General features: G+C 49.1%; 1 protein-coding gene across 1 annotated transcript; it reads right to left on the bottom strand.

The window, feature by feature from the left end:
* Positions 1-9,329: 9,329 nt before the first annotated feature.
* Positions 9,330-12,035, bottom strand: LOC112876615. The gene is made up of 3 exons (XM_025940756.1): positions 11,821-12,035; positions 11,342-11,623; positions 9,330-9,691 (listed from the first exon to the last, which is right to left on the bottom strand). Exons 1-3 carry the CDS (start codon positions 11,836-11,838, stop codon positions 9,644-9,646), a joined length of 348 nt encoding a protein of 115 aa, XP_025796541.1. The 5' UTR covers positions 11,839-12,035; the 3' UTR covers positions 9,330-9,643.
* Positions 12,036-24,271: the final 12,236 nt, after the last annotated feature.

The following is a 24,271-nucleotide window of genomic DNA, read 5'->3' as shown; positions in this document are numbered from 1 at the left end:
TCTCTCAGAGAATCAGCTCCTATAGAGAAAAATAGGTGGAGCTCTACCAAACTGACCTTAAGGTTATGTTAGGTTCGCTGAAATCTTTGATTGTTCTCTTCCTCAAAAATCTCACCATTCTTCCTTATGGAGTAAACTTATTATTTTCATGTGAAGGTTGTTGTGCTTCAGACTCCATAGCCTTCGGTGCTGCAGCTTTCTTCTTTTTCGTGGGTGGCATCATGGGCCTTTGGTCGGCTAGAACACAGTGGGCGCCTTTATTGGCGTTAACACCGAGCAGAATATCAACACAAAGGAACTGATTATTCACATAAATGCCATAATTTTCCTTTTTAAAAATGAAGTCCCATCAATAAAAGATGGAGGTGTTTATAGTACCCTACATAAATTCTATCATTCCTAAAATGCCCCGTGCGCTCTAGAATATACTAGAATATTCCAAGCTAAAGGCCATTTTACAGTAATAGTGCACAATTCGGACTTCTCTACCTAGCCCACGCTTCCCTCGTGATCTTGATGAAACCCTTGTGATCTCGTCGAAACCTTCTACCGCTTTGCAGAATCATCGACCTTGTCCCCGCCTAGATTGGGCTCAAACCTCATATATCGGAGGTATTTGCCATGATTCACATGATCCTTTATCCGTCGATACCTTCGACTACCTCCACTCCAGCCCTTCAGCATTCGCGTTGCCCACGTTATTCCGAACATTGATAGGAGGTTACGATTTCTCCTTCACGCTTCTTTGAACTTAGCTACAAGTTCGATGCTTATTGAAGTAGCGATCCCCAACAACCACTAAAACAAATAAGATGTTTCTAAATCTCCGCCTCTCAATTCCTGTTTGCTCCCACCTATTACCACCAACCAAACATACCGTTTATGTACCTAGGTGTACTTTTAATGCTAGAGGTCTTAGTCTCATAAGATGCAAATCTTAAATAAGATATCCAAGCTCATATGGCTTCTTAAATAATAGAATGAATGGTATGGATTTGCATGAATGCAATTGATTCCCACAATATTAAAAACCTTCATTTATGGTACTAGCTATATCTAGCTGTTCACCCAACCTCCATTGCATATAAGTAATTCACATTATAGGCTAAACCTCCAACCCTGATCCCCTTGAAGCTAATCGCTCCATGGCCACCACCAAACCTACCGCTACTCTCACCCCAACCCCAGCCGCCGCCTTTCAGTACCGCGGTGTTGCGATGCTGCCAGACGGCAAGTGGCGTGCCTATATTGTCAATCGAGATGGTGAGCCATTCAACATTGGCAAGTTCGGGACAGCGACGGCCGCGGCGCTCGCACATGACCGTGCGATTCTCGCTGTCCTGGGTCCAGACACGTCTGGGGCAGTGCTCAACTTCCGCGCCGCATTCAGCGACACAGAGCTGCGGTTCCTAAGCGGACGCCATGCGCCGGCGCGCCCTTCAGGAGTGGTTGCCATGGTGCGGCGGAGTGATGATGGCAGCTATGACACCGAGCTGTCCCGGTTCGCGGCACGTGCATTTGATGCGTACCTGGATCCAGATCTGGCACTCGATGTGGCAAACTTCCGGCTCGCGCATAGTGACATGCTCCATCATCTCATGGAGAAGGCTGCCATTACAGCTGGCGCCAACGCCAACCAGGAGACGTGTGCCAAGGCCAAGCTGGATGCCGAGAGGGAGGCGTTTGTGCAGACCGCCAAGAACAAGGCCATAGATGAGCTGTGGGTTGAGCGGTACCACCATCATCGGTTAGCGACTGGCCATACATTTGAGGATGAGAACAGGTGGCCTCTAGTGGTGCCTGTGAATGATGTCCGTGTAGACTGGTCCCCTGGGGAAGAGCTGATCTACCTGCCTCATGGTAGTAGCTATGTTGATGAGATGATTCTGTGAAACGACCTGATCAAGAACACAGAACCTGATGCATACATGCATGATGATTTTCTGATTTGATGCTTGCTAGAGTGTAATAGGTAGATGTCGCGTTGAATTAAATGTGCTAATGAAATGTACCATTGTGGCTGTAACAGGAGTATTGCACCTTTGTTTGATCGAATTGCATACCTCGAACTTGAAAAACTTTTTGTGCCCGTATTCTCTCCTTTAGCTCCTACTAGATTTCAAGTGACTGAAAATATGGAAGTTTTCAAATGATAGTGTAGTGTGCACATGATGATGCATGGCATGGTTTCCACTGAGTTTGTTTCCTACCATATCTGGCTTAGTGGGAGGATAAATAAAATTGAATCTTTAACATTGTATTCAAATGCCATCGCTAGTTGATGAATATTACAAATATGTATGGAGAAGTTCCTGCTGCAGAAAATATGTAAAGAAAACTTCAAAAATGAGTTTTTATACATGACAATATAAGGGAAAATTTTAAAGCTAACATAAAAGATACAATGTGTATAATATTCTCCTTCAGAAGATAGAATAGGAGTGCAAAACTAACATAAAAGATACCATGTGTATATATTCTCCTAGAAGAACATATCTATGACATATTTTAATTGCAGGCTCAAAAAGTCTTGGTGCAATATAGAAGAAAAACTCCAGCTTGCATAGAAGTCAAATAATCCATTGCCGCCCATCTTCGCTGGCAGATGCAGCCATGTGTAATTCAAATCGCGACCATCCTCCTCATCCATCTCTAGGCCTCTATTTTTCCTTATTATTTCCTCAGTTACTCCCTCCGTCCCGAAAATAAGGTCGTCGAAGGGCTCGTGATTTGTCCCACAAAAGAAGTCGCTGAAGGCTCCGTGTGGGGTCACGAAAAAATGTCACAGACTCCCACCGACGAACGCATTTTTCTCTCTTTCTTCTCTCCGGCTTCGCCTTCCAGATCGGCGCCCGCCAGCTTCCTTCGTTCGCTCCGCCTCCCCTCCGCCAACCAAATCCGGCTCGAGCTCCTGCATCCAGATCGGGCTCTTGTCCCTGTCCCGTCGGTATCCAGGTCAGGCGTGCGTCCCCGTCCCGTCTGCATCCACATCGGCGCCCGTCCCCATCCCGCCTGCATCCAGATCGGCGAAGAAGATGATGGTTGGTAATAGCCGTCCGGTCGGAGGCGTTGACGAGACGATGGGAGCGGCGAGCGGTTGGCGCACCACGAAGAACCATCTCCGTCGGGCTCCTGTACAAAAGGATGTGGGCAGCGGCATCCCCAATCTCTATCCCCGACGGGCTCCTCTACAAATCGATGCGGGGAGTGGCACCTTCAAGCGCCATCCCCATCGGGGTCCTTTACAAATCGATGTGGGGAGTGGCACCCCCAAGCACCATCCCCATCGGGGTCCTCTACAAATCGAAACCCGCAGCTGTCGTCTCCAAATCGATGGCAAGGCCAAGGACAAGGTAGATGGGAACGGATGGCGCACCCCCGGTTCCCGTGCCCGTGGATCCACTGGTGGCAACATCGCTAAGGAGAAAGACAAGCAGGTAGCATTATCTTTGCCTAATTCGGATTTATAAAGATTAGTCCAGATGAAAACCTTGTTGTTCAATTTTTACTGTTTCGAATGTGTAGGTAGCATTATCTTTGGATTATCTTTGCACTATTACTCCACATGAAAGCAGGTAGCATTATCTTTGCATTATCTTTGCTGCAGAAGGTGTCACCTTCTGATGCCAAAACTGAGGATGAGAATGTGGTGGACTTGCTGCAGAAGGTGTCACCTTCCGTTGCCGAAACTGAGGATGAGAGTGCGGTGGACTTGCTGCAGAAGTTGATGCAGAAGGCGTCACCTTTTGATGCCGAGACTAAGGAAGAAAATCACCTTGATTTGGAATATTGTATGGCTTTGTTTCAGCGTAGTATGCATGGGCTACATAGCAGTATACAGGAGCTAGAGCATCACGTACATAAGCTAGACAACATAGTTAAACAAAAGATGCTCTCTGAACATTGTACTGAAACTAAACCTGCTCCCTAAGCATATCATGGTTTAACAAAAGCTGCTCCCTATACATCATAGTCCAACAGTAGCTTCTCCCTAAACATCATAGTTTAACAAAAGCTGGTCCCTATACATCATAGTCCAACAGTAGCTTCTCCCTAAACATCATAGTTTAACAAAAGCTGGTCCCTATACAAAAGCTGCTCCCTATACAATAGCCGCTCCTTAAACCCTAACCTACATCCAAGTACTGAAGAACAAGCTCATATAGTTGTTGATCACACTCAAGCCTATCCGGAAGGATACCTAGAGCTTGCAGCCTCTTTTTGTTCATATGAGGTATCTTATATCTATTTCCTCCACCTGCTTTCATCACTTCAATCAAGCAGCTCTGCAGAGTCAGGTACACCCTATTCAGAAGTGTAATATCATATTCTTGGAATTCCTTGATAATGTTGTCAATTAATTCATCCAGGTTCCTAGAGACCCTATTGAATGTAAGGGACTGCAGAGAAGCGAAGAAGCCTAAATCAAGACAATTCATATCAGGTGAGTTTGGAGGTTGATTCATGAGTCGTATTTTCAATCCTGTTTCAGCAGCTGCCATAGCAAAAACTGGATCATTATGATGGACGTGTGTCCTTGCATTGTCCTGTTGGATCCATATAGTTTTATGTGCTTCTGATGTAGGCCAAACTCGTTTGATCACTGGTAGAACTTTGGCAATTAAATATGATCGCATAGTATTCCTATCAACAGTGATAGACTTAGTCACCAGGGTTCCTTTCGCTCTATTACAACTATTCCTTTGTGCTGGTTCCTAGTGTATAAAAACAATTGGATAGTTAGCAAATGATGAACAACATTACTTCAAAAGAAATGTGTTGTGATACCTTTCTAATAAAAGGCCAAATGCCTATCTTCCCATTAAAGATTATGTTACCTTTAGCATCCTTTTTAGGTTTTCCAATTGCACCCAAGAACATCAATTTATCAATTGCATTCTTGTTTTGAACTGTCCTATATGGATCTTCCTCTTCTGGTAGCATATAGAAGTTCATGTTCTTTTTTGTTGCATTGAACCACTTCTTATCTATGTGGATAATATTATCCATCTCAATGAATTTTGGGCTGTTTGGCAAAGTTGCTGGATCTAGCATAGAAATGCACCACCTCAGCCTTTCTTTTTTGTTGTCCTCCTTCAAACTAGGTTTCAGTGCGTTTGAATGCCTCCTCAAAAGGCCACTTTTGAACTGTCTATGTAGCCTATGTAGCCAGCTTTTGCTTACACCTAGTTCAGCCGCTAGCTTTCGGATAGTGTTCCTCTTGTGCAAGGGAATTGCAGCAATGGTTGACAGATCAAATGACTTTTTTTTCCTGCCACTATATTTAGATTTCCTCGATGACACATCAACCGGTTCACCACGTTCACGACAACGCTTGGCTCTATGCCAAACACGTTGCACTGTCCAAATGCTAACATTGAACAGATTTGCAATTATAGTTGTAGTGTCTCTTTTTTGTTTGCCATTTGTAATCCTCTCAAGCATTGCTTCATATATTTCTTGCCTTTGGCTACGTGACACATCATTAAGTCTTTTGCGATCACTTGCATTTTCAGGGATTTCGTCATTGTCATCTGAGTCTGTTAATTCTTCTTCATCGAACATAATGTCAACATTGCCATACACCCCATAATCATTCAGGTAATCCTCCAAGCCATTCCATTCGCTATCTAAAGAATGTGGAAGTAAATTAGCTCTACATCTAGAAGTAAAATTAGCTCTATGTGCAAGTAATAGCTCTATGTACAATCCTCATAATGGAAATCAGGCTGGAAACCATGAATGTAAATCAGCTCTATGTCATTTAAGTAAAATTAGCTCTATGTGCAACTAATAGCTCTATGTACAATCTCATAATGGAAATCAGACTGGAAAATATGAATGTAAATCAGCTCTATGTCGTTTAAGTAAAATTAGCTCTATGTGCAAGTAATAGCTCTATGTACAATCTCATAATGGAAATCAGACTGGAAAACATAAATGTAAATCAAGTCTCTATGTGCAAGTAAATCAGGGATAGTGATTATGGTGAAAAATTGATAGGGATAGTGAAGTCTGATTTATTTTGATGCAAAATGTACCTGCATGCAGAATCTCTTGTTCTTCATCAAGATGAATGTTTAGATCAAAGGGGTAGAACAGATGCTGGGGAGGATCAGCAGGGAGGACTCCATTGAGGTCAGGTAGAACATCTTCAGTTTCTCTTGGTGGTACCTCGTTGAGATCTAGTAAAGTCATTTTTTGATTTGTTGCTTGTGTGCTGTCCAGTGTGTTTCAACGGCTGGAGATGGGGGACTGAGACTGGTTTATATAGGCAAGAGGTGGACGCAGAGCGGAGCAGCTGCAAGTTAAATTTTTTGGCGGGCGTCAAATTCTACAGTATTTGCGGCTTGTAATTTTCTGTATGACGTTGTCCTTTTGTTTAAGTAGTTGGCGCCTGTCTAAGTGTCCAATGTGGACTTTACCGCCATTTTGATCGGCTAGTGGAGTGGAGACTATTAAATGTCTGACACATTTGCATGTGGGAGTGCTTGTTCTTTGGATTGTTGTGAATTCAATATGGGGCAGCTTCGTATTTTCATCTTTGCCTTGTTTTCTCTCGTGGGAGCTTCGACGACCTTTTTTATGGGACGGAGGGAGTACTACATAGCTTGTAGCTTCACGGTCGTTGGTGCCTCTCTCTTCTCCTTGCAGATCCCTACTCTTCCTGTTATTACCCTAGATCCAGACTAGGTAGCCTTAGGATAGGAGGAAAGATATGGATAGAGTACAAGGAAGGGGATGACTGCAACCAGCCAGCAACAACCAATGAGAAGGTGGAGGCAGCCACCATGATACCCTTATAAAAAGGGTAGGTGCAATGTCTACAAAGGTGTATATTCCCGTGCCTTTTATGGTGTTGTAAGATAGAATAACATATTCTATGCTTCATTCACCAGCGACAATTTGACAAACGATGATAGCTACAGACCATACTACTTCCTGAATCTTGGATGCTGCTAGATTTTAATTACTAATACCCTCTAAACAAACACAAAGAGTAAAAAAAAGACTCAACAATAATAGAACACGATAAATCCATATTTTCCCAATTAAAAATAACAAAGTGCTCATTAAATTTTAGAATATACATGTTGTTGCAATATTTCTAGAGCAATGTAAATGCTAACTAATCTAAACAATTAGAGATCATATTAATATAGTCTCAAAATAATGAATAAGTAACGGGCTGCCTCCTAAAAGGTGCTTCGATTAAAGTAGTAGAGAGCTAGTTTTCATATGTACCTTGCTGATGCACAGCCATAGTCTTCTGTGCGAGAATTTCAAGTGTCCATTCAGCTTGAGTTCTGCATTATGCAACTTATTGTGTGGTTCGCTTGTTTGCATAACACCTGCCTATGTCTTCAAGCTTTGTTAAACAGATCCACTTGCACAAACATCAGATCCATGCTCGCCACCAATTTGCATTGTCCCACCGAACCAAATCTTAGTCCGCCTCAACACGTCTGATCTCCTCCAGGATGAATTGTGTTTGCACCGAAGGCTTTGGAAATGTCGTGGTTGATCTCCCGCTAGACGATCCGGGTGTGGACAGGAATTACAGGACCGACCGAACCAGCAGAGTAGTGCTAGTCCAACCGAGCGACCAAACCAAATCCCTTGCCCAGATTCAGACCGACTGGGTTCTGAGATCAATTTCACACACCAGTCACACCGTCCAACGCCGCCGCTGCAAAATGCAAGCCACCGAGAACCCGACACCCATGCCTAAGAACAAAGCCTCTGATACCAGCTTTCACGATCCATGACCGTTGGCGATCATTATAGATTTTCTAATAGAGTATACAACCTGACACGACATGGGTCCGGTCGAGCACGACAAGGTTAGGCATAGCCCGACTCGGCCTGGTAAGCTAACCATGCCATGTCGTGCCCATCCACGGGCTGAGCCGGCAGCCTAGGCATGACGTGATGGTAGTTTGACAGTGTTGGGCCAGCCCGACCAACCCGTCGAGCACAACCAGTCCGACAAGCCCGTCGAGCAGAATCTTCGTCCGTGCGGCGGCTCTTGACCGTCGCACATGCGCTCGCCGGCCGAGCCCTGCTATCCCGCTCCAGCCGACCCCCGCCCGCATGCACCAGCTGCTGCATGCTGCATGAAACCTCGCCCGCGCGCCCGCGCGTGCGCATTGGCTTCTCCTCCTCAAGTGACACGGGGGTACTCAAGCGAGGGTCGAGGGTGGTGGCAGGCCGCCGGAGGGTGGGAGGTATATTAGAGTTGAGAGGACGATGGAAAGTTTATGGGTCGTTAAGAATCACTCCAGCAGTAGCTCTTAAATCAAACCCTCCAAATATTAAATGGAAGTTGCCTCTATTTTTAGCAGCCTCCAAATTTGCTCAATCTACAGCAATAGCTCTCAGTTCTAATGTACAATAGAGTGCTGTTTAAAGATTTTCTAGAAATGGAAGGTGGAGGAAGGGATTTGAAGGGCTTCCAAAATAGATGGGGTGTATTTTTTTAGCTCAGTCCTCTGTACTTAAGATAGGGTTGTTTAGAGAGTCATTGGATTTTTTTTGACAAGTCAAATCATGTTAGGCTCAAAGTTGTGATATGTTCAGGTGGCATTGCGTGCTAGGTTCAGCGCGGGCATGGCCCGACGCATCGTGCCAGGCCAGCACGACACTATAACTATCGGGCCGGGCCATATTAGTGTCATGTTTTTTTAGTGCCGAGCCTTGTACCACCCGTTGGGCCTTGGGCCTGCCCGTTTGGCCATGTATATATAGCGATGGTCGTTGATATGTGAGAACTGAAACAACACGATCACACAAGAATACAGGAGGAGGAAATTATTTCCTTCTCACTGTTTGTGTTGTGATGTGATAATAAGGCTCCACTATAGCACGGGTCTTTCTCTTTGATACACCAACACACTCATAATACGTTAACTTTACGCCTTCTACTCTTTCTTCTCCATGTGGCATCCCTCGCTGACACGCAGGAGCAAGATTGTCCATTCACTAGGGCTGGAAAGTGAAATAAGGAAAAAGGTGAGAGAAATGTCTAAAATAAAAGAATTCGTACCTCTGATGTCAAAATTGAAAGGCTTGCTAGTTGGGCTTCAAATCAAGCCTTGCGAATTGCCGAATTGGAACCGTATTCTGAAATCTCTCTCTCGGAAGGGAACCCTTTCTGTGGGCGCGCGCGCGCGCACACACACACTTCTCTTCCACATGGAAATCGCTGTGCTTTCTTGTCAGAGTTTGTTTCTTCTACGGCAGAGCCAGTAGCCACCCGATTCCGAAGACTTCCTTCTAGCCAGAGATATACAAAATACATGTGTACAGAGAAGAAAGAAATCTAGTAGTAGAAAAGAAATAACAGGCAGACCATTTAATATACGCAACGAATACTCCACGGGTGCTGACAATTTCCGCCAACATACGCCTTCAGATCCAATCCTCAGATCACATTGCACTAAAAGTTGCAGAGCATTTCAAAAAAACAGCATGAACTACACATTATGTGCCCTTCCTCCCTCGCAATTCTTCTTTTCTCTCACCCACACGAGCGACAAGATTACAGAGCCAGAGGTGAGCTACACATTATGCAAACTTTACAGTACCCAAGAAACCTAAAAGCTATTTGTGCGACACCAGCAGCAGCAGGGTTCGGAATCCTTTAAGCTCTGATACAGCACTGGAAATAGCTCAGGAACTTCTTTCTTCCCTGCACCAACATCAGCATATGGAGTTATTGGTCAAACTTTGCTAGCATGGGTCAATTACATGCAATGGAGTACAGCATACAAAAATGGTGGGAAAATCAGTAAAGCTAGTCAATCATATGCAACGGAATGCATGATGGTAACCAGAGGAAAAGTTTGCTCAGAAGACAACTTTGAAAATGTCATACTGGGAATCTAGAAAATGTGGTCCTGATGGGCACGGGGAATATGTCCAACTATGAGTCACCAAAATAACTGTATAAGACATTTCACAAACTTGATGGGTAGTTAATTGCGGCTATAATTCTTCATCAATAAACCAACAATACAAGATGTCACCACCTGAAAGTGACAAGCCACACTTCTTTTCTAGAAGGAGATGGCTGTAGATAAGTAAGGCCAACTAAACCACGTCTAGTTTCTTCTGTTAAAAAAGAGCATCCCTAACCACCTGCACAAATCACACTCTTTCGCAAATCGATCCCCAGAAAGCTGCTCATAACCTTATTAATACACATCATTTTATTACATCATATCATCACATCTACTGGTAAGATTAGCTCAATTGCATAGATAAAGGAGTACCATACCTATGAGTATGATTAGACCACCCTCCTAACGCCAATTGCAAACCCACACATCAATCCATCTTAAAAATTTCAGCGGAACAAAAGGGAAAAGATGTGCATAGTTGATACACAAGTGAGTGCTCCCATTAAATTCCTGCTCCCCACTTAAGCAGTGTATCATGCAATTCATAATCACATCAATATTATCCTGAAGCTATTCAGACCTGCTAGGGATGGACCATGACGTTGTACGCCCTCAAGTACAATCATAAACTGAATTTATTTTTCCCCAGATAACCTTCTCTCCACTCCAAATGGACAGTGACGTGGCCGATAGATCAGTACAGCTAACAATTTAGACAGATGCAGATTTGGAGGCTATGAAGAAATTTATGGGCATGTCCCTTTCATCCAAATTGAGACAAGCACCACTACTGCTACTAGTGTCTACTGCATGCGCGTAATTGGATGCATTAGCCAGTGCGATCTGGAATGGCCACATTAGAAGGCAGACCCGTGCGTCCCTCCTAAATTGCTGTTGTGTTGCTTGACAATTCTACAGATGTGATGGTACTCGATTGGCCCTCTCTAGTGTGCACTACCAAATATTTTTTTCCAAATACACTAAAAAGAATTTATCTGAATATTAACAATACAAGCCCAACCGGTTTGTAATCTTTTTAGAGCTGCTTTGTTCTAGAAGAATCAAAACTAGTCGTGCTTCTGTCCTCGAACAATTCAGTACCGGGGAACTGATACTTCTACCCAGTGATGCCTTACATGGACTGACCATTTCAATTGTGCGTCCACAGAATTTCCTAAGGTTCACCAAGAAAAAGAAAGAAGATTCCTATTTCCCCAGAGCTAAATTTCTGTCCTGAGTATATATTCGTTGCTTCAATTTAACGCGCTGCCATGAATTCTTACCAACCGAATTTGAGTCAGGTGACCGAGACTAGATGAAAGACACTTCGCTCCCCGAATCAACGGCGCTAACGCAAGCAAAAAAGTCTTGTGTGACAAGGACTCAACAGGCTAGTTCCTAGTAGTATGAGCGAAGTTTACTCCTGAGTAGCTAGTTACCGTGGGGGAGTCGCCGTGCAGCGGGCGGCGGTGGTCGTCGTCGGCCGCGACGGCGGCGGAGGACTTGGCAGGCTGCGCCGCCGCCTGCGCCTTGCCCTGCTGCGCCTGGAGGAGGTCCTCGTCGCCGCCGAGGCTGGCCCTGGAGAGCTCCCGCTTGTTCTGCTTGCGCATCTCGCGGATCTTGGAGAAGTCCATGGAGTAGTCCGGCACAGCGCCGTTCTTGACGTCCCACTCCCCGAAGGCCGGCACCGTCATCCAGCCCACCGCCGCGCCCTGCTGCTCCTGCGCGGAACCGGGTAGCCAGCGCGCGATTCAGCTCGGCCGCAGCGAAATTCAGAGCGGCGAGGTCGGAAATCCAGCAACAATCGAGGCGCGCGGGCGGAATTTCCCACCAAGAAACCAAGGAAAAGAAACGAACTTCCCCCAGGAACAGTGCAAGAACACTGGAAAAGGCAGGAAGCTGAATAGAGAGCTCATACCTCCTTGCGGTTCTCCATGGACGCTTGAGCTCCTCTCGAATCACGATTATGCGTCCAACTGGCCCTCTCGTTCGGCCGTGACTCCCCGCCGGCGCTGGAGAAATTCAGTCAGAATCAGCGGCGGCGGCTTCCAGGAGGGCGCTTCTTATAAAGCCGGAGGAGAAGATGGGGGAAACGTTACTGCGACAGAGCAAGCCAAGCACGCGCACGAGAGCCGCGGCTGCTGCTAATCCAAACGCGTTTATGGCTCGTGATGAATGGGCCGGGTGGGCCCCAGCGCGCTTGGGAAACGGGAATCGCTTGCGGGCCGGGCGGGGAGCGGTGGGCCCATGACGAAGGGCAAAGTGGGAAATGGTCGGCGGGAAGCGGCCACGAATGCCTGTGGGCCCGCCAGCCGCCCCCGTCCGGCGCACGGTAACATCCGGCAACGGCAAGCCGCGCCCGGTCTAGTCGACGGTACGCGTGGCTTTTCATAGTGCTGCCTACGAGGCCACTAAATTCGACTCGTTTCTCTAGAAAGTGCTGGAAGTAGGCGTGGTGTTTGGCTAGGCACCCAAAACCAATGGGTAAAAACTCCATTAGAGTTCGAATTTGGACAAATTGTTGGATCCACGGGTCTGTTAATGGAAAAAAGAGGACCCAACGGATATAGTGGGTACGGGTTCGTTCTCCATGAACCCATACCCATTTACCCATGGGTAAAAAAATCCAATTAAATCATTTCTTGTTGTCTGTTGGCTGTTGCAGTTGATGACAAAGACAAGAATGCTGCTTCATTTTGATCTTGTCTCCAAGATATTCAAGAAGGTCTTCAGGAACTTAAAGTTTAACCCAAAGTATTTTGAGACTATATCAGTTCTAATTGTAATTAGTTTGGGCGACTAGCATTTTGAGACTATATCAATATTATTGTTGCTGAATGGTTTGCTTAATTTTGTTATTGAATGATTTTTGTTTTGCTGGAGAATGGTCTGTTGTGTTCAATGTTGATTTGCCCCATCACCCACGTGGGGATGGGTACGGGGAAGAACCTATACCCATGGACGGGTCTGGATTTACCCGTGGGTATGGGTTTGCCTTCGTGGGTGTGGGTTTGGGATGGGTAAATCCGGTGGGTTTGTACCCATTGCCAGGCCTATGTTTGTCTGCTAAATTTATTTTAAATTCTATTATAATTAGGAATATCAAATATAGACTAATAATAAAATAAATTTTAAAATCTTAAGCTTATTCACAAGATGAATCTATTAAGTCTAATTAGTCCGTAATTAGCTCATATGATGCTACAGTAAACATGTACTAATTATGAATTAATTAGACTTAATAGATTCATCTCGTGAATAAATCTAGATTTATGCAGTTAGTTTTATAATTAGCTTATATTTAATTTTTTCAATTGATATCGAAACATTCGATGTGATATAGTTTAAAATAAGTCTTAGAAAACTAAACACACCTTAGTACTTTGGTCCACTCCCGTTTTGCAAATTTATGCTATGATTTTTCCTTTTCTTTTAACAATAAAAGGGCAGGATCACCGATTTACTAAAATATTTGCTCTGATCATAAATACAAGTTCACCTCCATTTGTTATAAGTCAAATTTGTTTAATTTTGACGAGCAATATTTTTATAAAAACGTGCTCCATTTATTCCAACTTGTACGTAGTCAAACTATTTGTTTTTACTAAGCTATACAAACTATATATTAACACCTACATTACAAAATAATGCACTATCAAGATATATTTCATGGTCCACTAATAAAACTAGTTTGATGTTGTACATATTTGTACATTTGTCTACAAAGTCAAAGCTGAAGCGTGGGTTTCGGAAATGGCCGGCAGCTAAATCTACTCGAAGTGTATGTCGCGCGTTGTGATGGGTGGTGGCCTAGCACATGATGACTCAAGATTTATACTGGTTTAGGCAATCGTGCCCTACGTCCAGTCGGGGATCAGTTGGATGTATTGCTTGAGCCCGGGTGTTCGTGAGAGTTTGGGGCGTTAAAAGCTTTCGAGTGAGGATGGACGATGAGTCTACTTATGGAGCAATGCCCCTTTTTTAAACGGATGAGCCTCCCTTTTATATGTCTAAGGGGAGCCCTCCTTAAGGGGGGTGGTAGAAATAAAGAGAGAGAGAGAGAGAGAGAGAGTTTCCTTGCCCCGTTCGTCGGGGTCGTCAGCTCTGTCAGTTGGGACCGCTAACTCTGTCAGTCGGAGTCCTTGTGCGGCCACCGCCCAAGTCCTGTGTCGCGGAGTGGCCGTCTTGTTCTGTCCCTGTAAGTCGTGCTCTGTCGGTCAGGGGCGGACGTGCGCTGATAAGTACGATATGGCAGTCACGCCCTGTCCTCGGTGCTACGTCCTGTACTCCATTGTGATGGATGCATGTTCACCATATCATGATGACGTCGCTCCCTGTCCCTTTGCGAGGATGGGCAAGTGGAATAGTGTACCCCTGCTGTGGTAGCAAGGGAAACTGTAACCCCTGTAGGGGGAGTGGTTGGCCCCGTATGGTAAGTTGACTTAGGCGTGCATCCTTATCCATCGCACCTACTCTCGGAGCCCGCCGGTACGCAAGGCCCGGCTGGCCTCGGTCTCACCGGTCAGGAATAGTGACGCGTGTAAGACAGAGCCTGGTCGGGGATCTGAGTCGGAGCTGTGGTACGGACCCAGTCCCCAAGCATCCCCTCGGTCAGGGACGCAAGCCAGGTTTTCTACGACCGGGCGGTCGGTCGGGGTCACGACCCGTGAGGACGGTCGTCCGTTCTAGGAGCGGTCTTAGGCTAGCCAAAGTGCTGGTGGAAAGTGGGCCCGCTGGGGACCCTAGATCCCTGTACCCATTAGGGCCCCCGAGCGGCTTTGCGATTTGTTTAATCGTCAAGGCTCTTCTTTCGTCACGCTGTGTCTTAGCCTAGAGTGAGAAGTCGCATCGTGCTGCTTCGACTGCAGGGAGGCATATCGTTTGATTGACCCCCCTCCCCTTTGACAGCGGGTTCATTGGGGTCGCTCTGATCTGCCCTTGTAATGAATGCGCCACAATGGCACCAGTCGCCCTTCTCTGATACGGAATATCGAGGCCTGCCCGATCCGTCATGTCAGCCCGCCGCAGAGAAGTTCCTCCTATTTCCCCCGTGATGGTTTCCATCCTTTTGAGGTGGAGCTGTGTGCCGGGCGGCGAGCCGGTCCGCGGGACACGAAAGTGCCTGTGCAGCTATAAATGGGGGCCTCCAGGCCCCTGTCTTTCAAACTCATCCAGAACCTGAGTTGTGGGTGAGCCTAGTATTGTATAATGGAGCTGCTCTTAGCCCGTGTGCATCCACCTGACGGAGCTGGTGGCTCTTTTCAGCGTTTGGTGCTAGAAAAATGCTTGCGAGCGATAGGGGATAGCACACGGGCAACGCTGTACACACAGGCCTCTCCCAAGCTCGGTCCTCCGAGTGCTCCGCTCGGACGATCGAGGGGAGCGGGTGCGCAGGCAGGCCAACGTTTCCAGCCGGTGGTCGACGTTGTTTCTCCGGGCGCCTTGGGCGACTACATGGGAAACGCCAGCCTCGGGCAGTGGATGTGTCAGTGTTTCCACCGGCCGGGTCCTGAAACGGGTAGGAACTCCTCGTTCCTGCCCGCTTATGAGCGTGCCTGCGAGGGCCACCTGAGTCCCGAGCGGGTTTGGCTTCCCCGTGTTCCTCACCCCCAGTTCGCTTTTATCAGGAGGCTTGTCCTTCCTAGGCGACTAGAGATGGGGAAGAGCTCTCGCTGTTGTTCGAGACAGCGAGGGAGTTTGGTTGGCGGCGGCAGATGGACTGCTCGTCATCATCCCCTGTCAAGTTGCCTTTGAGTAAGGGGGTGCAAGAAGAAGGCTTGCGAGGAAGATGCTCCTCCCAGTCTTCCACACTTGTAGCAGCCCCCCTCAAGGCTTCCAGCATTACAACCCTTGTGGTGGTAACAGGTTTTCATACTTTGTAACGGCCATGGGCCGACTGTACTTTGTAATACTTATTTGCCAGGAATAAAACACGTTTATTCTAGAGTGCTTTGTATTTGCCACGCACGACCGCGAGTCCGGTCGGGGCTGAAATTTTGTCATCCCCTGTGGGTGAGAATGCGGTACCCCGACTCGCCACGGCTTTGCCACAAAGGAAGGCGGTCGGATCAGTGGCGTCACGTGCGAATACGTGTGAGGTGACCCGTCCGTGTCTTCACGACTAGAGGGGTTGAGCTGGCGTCACTTGCTTTGATGGCTCGAGTGACGGGCTCGGTGAGCTCCTAACGGGTGTGCCTGGGCAAAATTTCAGGTGTCCGAGTGGAATCCGGGTCTGTCGTTCATGATGGGGTTGGCATAGCCCGCAGGTGGCATTCCACTGCTCCATGACCCTCCTCCCGGCAGATGCCCAAGTCGTCCGATCGACTCAGGTGGCCCGCTGGCCTCTCCTCGATGGAGATTCTATGGGCATGGCTCGAGGTCCGGATCAGACGAGAAGGTTGAGATGACCCAAGTCGCTGCCTGAGCAGGTCGGGGATGGGCTGCTGGGGCTCATCTGTGTTTTCTCCTCTGGCTCTGTTTGACACGAGGCGGCCTCGAGTCTTTTGCGGACCGGCCTTCGAACCTCGGCCGGTTGGTTTCCTGAGTTGGGATCCGTTTGCACACTTTTTGGAGCTTTTTTGTTTTGATGCCTTTACAAAATTTGAGAAATTTAAACGTGAGTACTGAATGAGGATGTGGCCCGTTGAGGCTTACCCGGGAAGTTGGAACGTCACCCCATTTTTCGTGCCCCAGGAGCGGTCGTGGTGGACCCCATCCTCGATACAGCATCCCAGCGTCTGGGCTTCCGTGAGGCGCCTCTTTAAGTGGGAAGGGCCGGAGGTCGTCCTTCTCCTCCGTCTTGGCCTTGCCTTGTTCCTGGTGCTGGCGCTCGCCTCCCCCTCCCTTGTTCTCTAATCACCACCGCCGCCCTCCTTCTCCACCCGCGTCGTGCTTGAGGAGAGAAAGAAAGAAAGAGGGAGAGAGAAAAGAAAAGTCGTTCTGCCTTCCCCTCCCATAGGCACGATGTCAAATTGGATGCCGTGGACCATGGAGGATGCGTAGCTCGAAGATTTCGCAGCAAAGGGGTTGCTGCCACCAAGGGTGGTGGCGCACTAGAGGGCTCCTCCAGCGGAGCACGAGGAGCCACAGCCCGAAGCCGGTGAGATCATAAGCTTCCTCATGTTCCACAAGCGCGGTCTTGGGTTCCCAGTGCACCCGTTCCTGCTCGGGCTACTGAACAAGTGGGAGGTGGAGCTGCAGCACCACAACCCGAATGGGATGTTGCACATCGCTGGCTTTGTCACGCTCTGCAAGGGCTTCCTCGGAATAGATCTGCACGTGAATCTGTTCCAGGCCTTCTTCTACGGTCGGGCCCTATCGGCGAAGGGGACTCGGAGCTCGCGCCGATCGAGGGCTTCGGCCTGCAAAAGAAGGCTCGCGGGCCGGGAGACTACCTGGCGTACACCCCCGCGGACTTGAACCGGGGATGGCATGAAGAGTGGTTCTACATCAGGAAGCCAGCGGGGAACCCATTCCTGTCATTTACCGGGGGGGGGGGGCGCCCTGTGAGGAAGGAGAGCTGGACATGGGGGCCCCCTACTCCAGAGAAGGAGCACGTGGGGGTCCTCGAGACGGCACTGCGGAAGCGCGTCATGGAGGAGGGCCTCGACGGTGTGTGGCTCTTCGGCACTGTGTTTGCCCGCCGGGTCATCCCTTTGGCTGTCAGGACAACCAAGATATTGGAGTACACAGGTCCGCGGATCCCAACCGGTTGTCACCGGTGGTGGTGTCCAACGAGGAGGTGTGGTCGTGGCTCAACATGGTCCTCAAGGTGGGGAACCAGTGAGTCGTCGGAGGCCTGGAGGCCTTCGACTAGGAGAAAACATTGAGTTTGGTAAGCTTTTCTTCCCTTCTTCCTCTCATTGGCCCTCAGGCCTCTAATCGTATTTTGACATTGCCTTGTGGGGGCAGAGGGCACGGCCAAGCAAGTCACCCAAGTGGAGGCTTCCCGGGCAGGAAGGAAAAGAAAGTACGAAAGGCCGAGAGGAAGTTCAAAAAGGAGCAGGAAATTGCGCATCAGGTCTGGATGGGGAAGGACCGCGATGTCGTGCAGGAGGAGCTTGAGTCGGAGTCCTCAACCGACTCCGATGGCGAGGAAGAATCGGAGGAGGTGGAGCCGGAGCATGAGGGTGACTCTGTGTTTATGGTGGTTCCCCGCGGCACCACGGCAACAGGGACCTCCAAGGGCTCGTGGACATCCTCAGGCGCCATGAAATGGAGGAAGCATGCTGCTGATGAGGACGTGGTGCAGGCAGAGGAGGCAAAGTGGGCCTGAGTGGAACATCACTCGGATAGACTGCAGGGGTCGCCTCCACCAGTGGTGAATGCAGAGCGGCGCGAGGATGAGATGGGGATGCGCACCCGACCTGTATCATGCCTGGAGAGGGCGGGCACGACCGCTTTGTCCAGCTGCCACGAGAGAGCCATGCAAGGCTCTCGACCAGCGGCGCCGGCCGAGGCTCCCTACAGGCTGGTTGAGGATCGGCAGGATCGGGTCCTACCGTGGTTGGAGTGATGGGGCCTGGCGCACGGCTCCTGATAGGTGTTCGGAGCTTCAGGGGCTTCGGTCTCCCACCCATCGGCTGGGCTTCGAGGTGAGCGAATTGTCATATGGTTTCGACCCCGCTTCCAGATGCTTTTCTTATTCTGATTTTCCTCGCAGCGAATTGATGTCGACCGGTCTCCAGCATGGCGTCGAACTAGTGCCACGGAAGCCTAACCCGGCGTTGTTCACTCCGACCGAAGGAGGGGGCGGGTAAGTTGCCTCTACAAGTAGGTCGGCGGTGATGACGATGATCCCCGCACAGTCTAGTGTGGTGACTGTGGTGATGCTTCCTCCGTTGAGTGCAGGAAGGGAGGAGGAGATCGTGGCCCCCCGTGTTCCCAGGCGGAGGGGCGCTTGGTTCACCCACACGGTTTGTGCTGGAGGAGGACGAGGGGTCCGTCTGGCGCTTGTGGATTTGGAGACCGAGGGCGGGCCACTCGCCAGTCCCGTGGAGGCTCGGGCCTTAGGGGACTCACGGTCGGGTGTTCTGGCCTCTAGGTTGTCTGCATCTGCGAGCTGGCCGGTTGGTGAGTGGGTCTGGCCCGACCTCAGCAAGCCTGGAGAGGCTCGGTTCGTCCTGTGCGACCGGCAGGATGAGGAGCTTTGGGGCCGTCTCGAGCGGAGCGAAATATTGGTCGGCAATGATCTCACCACCACGGACGCGGGCCTCGTGGAGGTCCTGAAGAAAATCAGGCTCGCTCGGCGGAGCGCGTTCGTCGATCTGCCAAACTTCATTTGGGTAAGTCCTCGCGGTTTCCGTTTACATCTATCTTACCGATATGGGGCAATTTGTTTTGATGTTTTTGACTCTCCTGCTTTGAAGAGCCTAGAGGGGATCTCACTGAACAAGTCCCGGTTCCTCCGGGAAGAGCATGCCCGACTGGGACGGAAGGCGGCGGTGTTACGGCGGGTCGGGGAGTTGATCCATGAATTGGAAGCCACATGGGCATCGGAACTTCGCAAGCATGACCGAGCGACCGTTGCTGAGCAGGATCTTGCTGTGGCCCGGTCGGTTTTGAGCACAGAGCGGTTGCTGCTGGAGGTGGAGCGGGTGGCCCGAGCTCTTGCTGAGGGGCAGGCTCAGTCCAAGGGGCAGCGAGTCACCCAGCTAGAGGCGTTGTTGGCCTAGAAGGAGGAGGGGCTCATGGTCGCTGAGGATGCCATGACCGGTAAGTAGCTCCTCTTCTTTGTCCCGTCGATTCTTTTTTCGCATTGTGTGACCTCAAATTTCTCCTTTGCCTATGTCCAGAACTAGGAGGGAGGAACAGGATCCTGTGGGATGAGTTGAAGCGGTTAGAGGATGCTCGCCGCGCCGCTGAGTCCGTGCTTGCGACCACCAAAGATATGGTGGCGAGGAGTGCGCAATCACGAGCAGATTCCTTGGAGAGGAGCAAGGCCCTTGAAGAGGAACTTGGTCAGCTTCGGAGCGTGGTGCGGTCGGTGATCATGGAGGTCCTTGGGCCCCACCCAGGGTTGAGTGCGCTTGTCACCGATCTTTTGGAGATTCCGGGCGAGGTGATGGGACTTGTTACCGATGGAGTCTTCCATGTTGCCTCGGGTGTGCTGACGTCAATGGCGTCACACTACCCGACCCTGAATTTTGAGGCAGTCAGGAGAGGCTATGCCACCGGGTGGTCCGCTGACCGGCTTCGTGAACTCGGATAGAGCTTGGTACCGGTCGTGACGGCGATTGCGGAGGCGACCACCGCTGAGTGGGTGAAGGAGGCCCATCACGCAGAGAGAGAGGTGACTCTAGGCAGAGACGGTGGCCAATCAACAGACGCCGAGTTGAGTGCCGCCCCGACCGCGCTAGCTCCCAGTCAAGGAAATCCTCCGGTTGTCCCTGCAGCGCGGCTCCACCCATCTACATTGTTGGCCATTGTGGACGAGGTGCCGTAGTAGAAGCATTTATTGTTAGCTTTTACTTTTGAAAAACTTACACGAGGAACTTATTAGTCCCCCGAACGAACATCTTTTAAGTGTTTGTAAGCGTTTCCTTTTAATGATGTTTGGGAAGCATGTTCCACCCATATGCATTTGTTCCCTAGAGTGACTCTTGCCTTCGCACTTTCCCTTTCGAACCAGCTCGCTGACCGTAGGCTGCAGCGTGTAGCCTGGGGCTGGCCCGAGTGGCGTCAACTGCTAGTTCGCTGTAGGTTGTGACGAGAGTTCGGTAGGTCAAGTGGCCCAACAAAACTTACTTAGGTTGCGATGGGAAAACAGATCGCCTTTTCACTTGGGCGAAAAAAGTTTCCTTTTTGTACGCGCTTTGCAAAAGGAAAGAGGGGGTAGCGGTGCGCATGGCGAAGTACCCCTATGGGGCCTCGAGTGACCCGGGCCAAGAGTGCTTGGGCCGGGGCACTACAGGAGTCAGCATTTGAATGAAGACATGTGTTGGTGAGGATGTTGTCGTCCCTGTCTTTCAGTCGGTAGGTTCCTGGCCGGACCACCTCCACAGTCATGTATGATCCTTCCTAGGGCGGAGTGAACTTGTACTTGTCCTTAGTTGACTGCACCCTCCGTAGCACTAGATCGCCGACTTCGAGGGTTCTTCCCCGAATCTTCCTCTCGTGGTACCTACGAAGGGTTTGCTGGTAGCAAGCAGAGCAGACCAAGGCTGTCTCCCTCACCTCTTTCAACAAGTCGATTGTATCCTATTGAGCCTCCGCGGCTCGGTCAGGGTCAAAGGCTTCGACCCTTGGGGCGCCATAGTCTAGGTTGGAGGGTAGCATCGTTTCTGCTCTGTATGTTAAGAAGAATGAGGTGAATCCTGTGGATCGGTTGGGAGTGGTCCTCAGGCTCTAAAGCATGGCCGGGAGTTCCTAGACCCAGCGTGTAGCAAACTTTTTGAGCTAGCCAAAAATGTGAGGCTTGAGTCCCTGGAGGACCATTCCGTTTGCCCTCTCTACCTACCCATTGGTGCGTGGGTGTTCGACCAATGCCCAGTCGATCCTGATCCCGTATGCGTCAGTGAACTCCAAGAACTTCTTGCCTGTGAAGTTGGTTCCGTTGTCTGTGATCATGGTGTTTGGTACACCAAACAGATAGATAATATCATGGAAGAACTTGACGGCCTCCTGGGAGTCAGTTTTGGCGATGGGTTTCGCCTCGATCCACTTGGTGAACTTGTCCACCGTGACAAGCAAGTGAGTGAAACCACCAGGGGCCTTCTTGAGGGGCCTTTGAAGACTCCGGACAACTCTCATTCGGAGACTTCGCACATGTTCGGACTTCAGACAAAACTCCGCAGAATACCCAATGTCTGGAGACTCTGAAAAAAATCTTCGGAAACTCCGAACTTTCTGCAGTAAGCACTCTAAAATTAGCCCAAGTGATGTGTGAGTGCAAAGGTGTCTCTTATAGGTTTGTTAGATCATCTTGAGCATCTTATTATAAGCAAAGGTAGTAAATATCATGTCCCTCTTGATAGTACAAAATTCCTATACTCAATTTCAAAAGATAAAATATTTAAATCTTCATGAGTTTTGGCTTTGCAACTTTAATTTCCTTTTTGGTAGACATGTCCATGACTTAGCTCATCTATCACCCGTGATACCTGCTCATCATACTCAACAATAGCATTAGTCCCACAATCGTGCATCATTAATCAACCAAAACCCACAAATCAGGCCTAGATGTTCTTTCACCTTATACCGTCCTGCCCCCATCTGCCACGGTTTTCCAAAGCTCCGGCGAGGTCGAGACGGACTCAATGTGTTCGATGAAATGCCCCATACACTAAAAATACTATGTTATGACCTCTGCACATCCAGCCATTGTATCATCACTAGAACATATGGTGCCCTTCGGGCTCCCGCCGGCGGCAAAGAGCAGGAGGAGCGGCGGCGGGGAGGGGCAATTGAGGCTGAGGGGGAGAGAGGGCGGTGGCCGGGAGCAAGAGAGGGAGGGAGAAGGCAACAGGGCACGTGGAGCCTAATAGTGTTGCGCTTGGCCTCCTGCATCACATCGAGGAGCTCGGCCGTCACGCTCTCTCGTGCCCACGCCGGATCCGGATCCCACGGGAGTGGGCGGCGGCAGTGGAGAGCAGGAGGAGCGGCGTGGGAAAGGCCGATGGAGGCAGGCGGAGAGGGAGCCAGGGAGGAGAGGGGAGGCGACGGCGGGAAGGCAGGGAGCAAAGTGGGAGAGAGAGGGCGGCACGTTGGATCCAGATCCCGCAGGAGCGGGCGGTGGCGGTAGAAAGCAAGAGGAGCGGCGACAGGGAGGGGTGATGGAGGCAGGCGGAGAGGGAGCCGGGGAGGAGAGGGGAGGCGGCGGTGGGGAGGCGGAGAGCAGAGAGGGAGAGAGAGGGCGGCAGCCGGGAGGAGGGAGAGGAGGTTAGGGTTCAGGGCTGCGGGAGGGGGTGAATGAAAAATTGCCTAGGGGGTTTTTGCAAATGCGACAACATTATCAAATTTTTCCTTCTTTGTGTCGAAATAAATAGTAGTCTGAGGTCCTACGTGAAAATACACTAACGTCGGTACTCCACGGTCCGGGTGAGCTGGATTTAGTTGTGATTATTTGAAAGTCGGAGGTTTTCTTTGCAAAATAGCCAAAGCAAAAGCTAAGCGACACGTGTCGTCTTTTTTCCCTGAAGCGCGGAGGGGAGGGCAAAGCCCATCAGCTTTTAATCAAGCTGATTTACTATTATAGTTTGTGGCTTGTGTTTGCGTACAAGGACCGGTGAAATTAGAAATTATGGTTTGCTTGTGATCCAAACTATCTGTATCTTCCATGTTCATGGTGAAAATGAGGATAAGTGTTTTGCTTTAGGGTGAGGGAGATCTCTCTATATTGAAGCGTCCCCTCATCAGAGGTGACTAAATATGATACAAATATCAGTCCCAGGAGGCTGGTGACACATTTATTACATCAGATGGTTCATTACCGTACAAACCGTCGAGGTAGCGGGCACTGAAACGCCACTATCAAGAGGGACAACATAAGGACTATAAACCAAACCAAAGTGCCAACGATATCTAAGATAACATCAGAGTCTTGCGCCATGGTAAGCTTCCTGTGGAGAACCTGAACCACAGGCAAGGTTGGGTGCAGGACGGCGACCTACTCGACGTCTTCAGGAACGAAGTTCGGATCTTCCTCTGTAAAAACTAGGCAAGAGTGAGTACATACGTACTCAACAAGTCCAACCACACGCGCGGAGGGGAATAATAAAGATCATGCACGAATATATATATATATATATATATATATATATATATATATATATATATATATATATATATATATATCAAGGATGAGGCTAGGGTTCATTTGCGATAAAGCGAGGTTTTACACATGCAAGGGTTCATTAAAAAAAGTTTTCTCAAGACATTTCTATAGTAATCGAATAATAAGTGGGGTTAATCCTACACAAAGGATCCAAGTTTTAATCCTACCCGACTCCACATCCACAGTAGCTCACTGCACAACTGCCGGGCACCTTCAAAACAACCCACACCACAAAACCAACCATCCCAAAATGTCTATTGAAGTGACCATGCCGTAACTCGTCCAGTACCGAGGACATGGCTATTCGAATAGATTTTACACTCTGCAGAGGTTGTACACTTTACCCACAAGTAGGGTACCGCACTACGAGCACCTTAATGTCGCGGCGGATCCTAACAAAGCCATTACCCACTTTAGCTGAGTCTAACTAGCCAACACGGAAGCAACCATGGGGTTAATGATCTATCAACAAAGTCATAACCGGGACATAACTCACACAGATCGTATTCCTTCTCCATGATCTCCCGTTGCTCACCCGCTCTCCTTTTGGCTAGCAGAACAACTAGTGGGGTTTAAGCTAAGCCGTTGCCCACAC

This window comes from Panicum hallii, chromosome 9 (assembly GCF_002211085.1).
Source record: "Panicum hallii strain FIL2 chromosome 9, PHallii_v3.1, whole genome shotgun sequence".
NCBI classification, from domain to species: Eukaryota; Viridiplantae; Streptophyta; class Magnoliopsida; order Poales; family Poaceae; genus Panicum; species Panicum hallii.
This window is presented reverse-complemented; position numbering and strand designations above follow the sequence as displayed.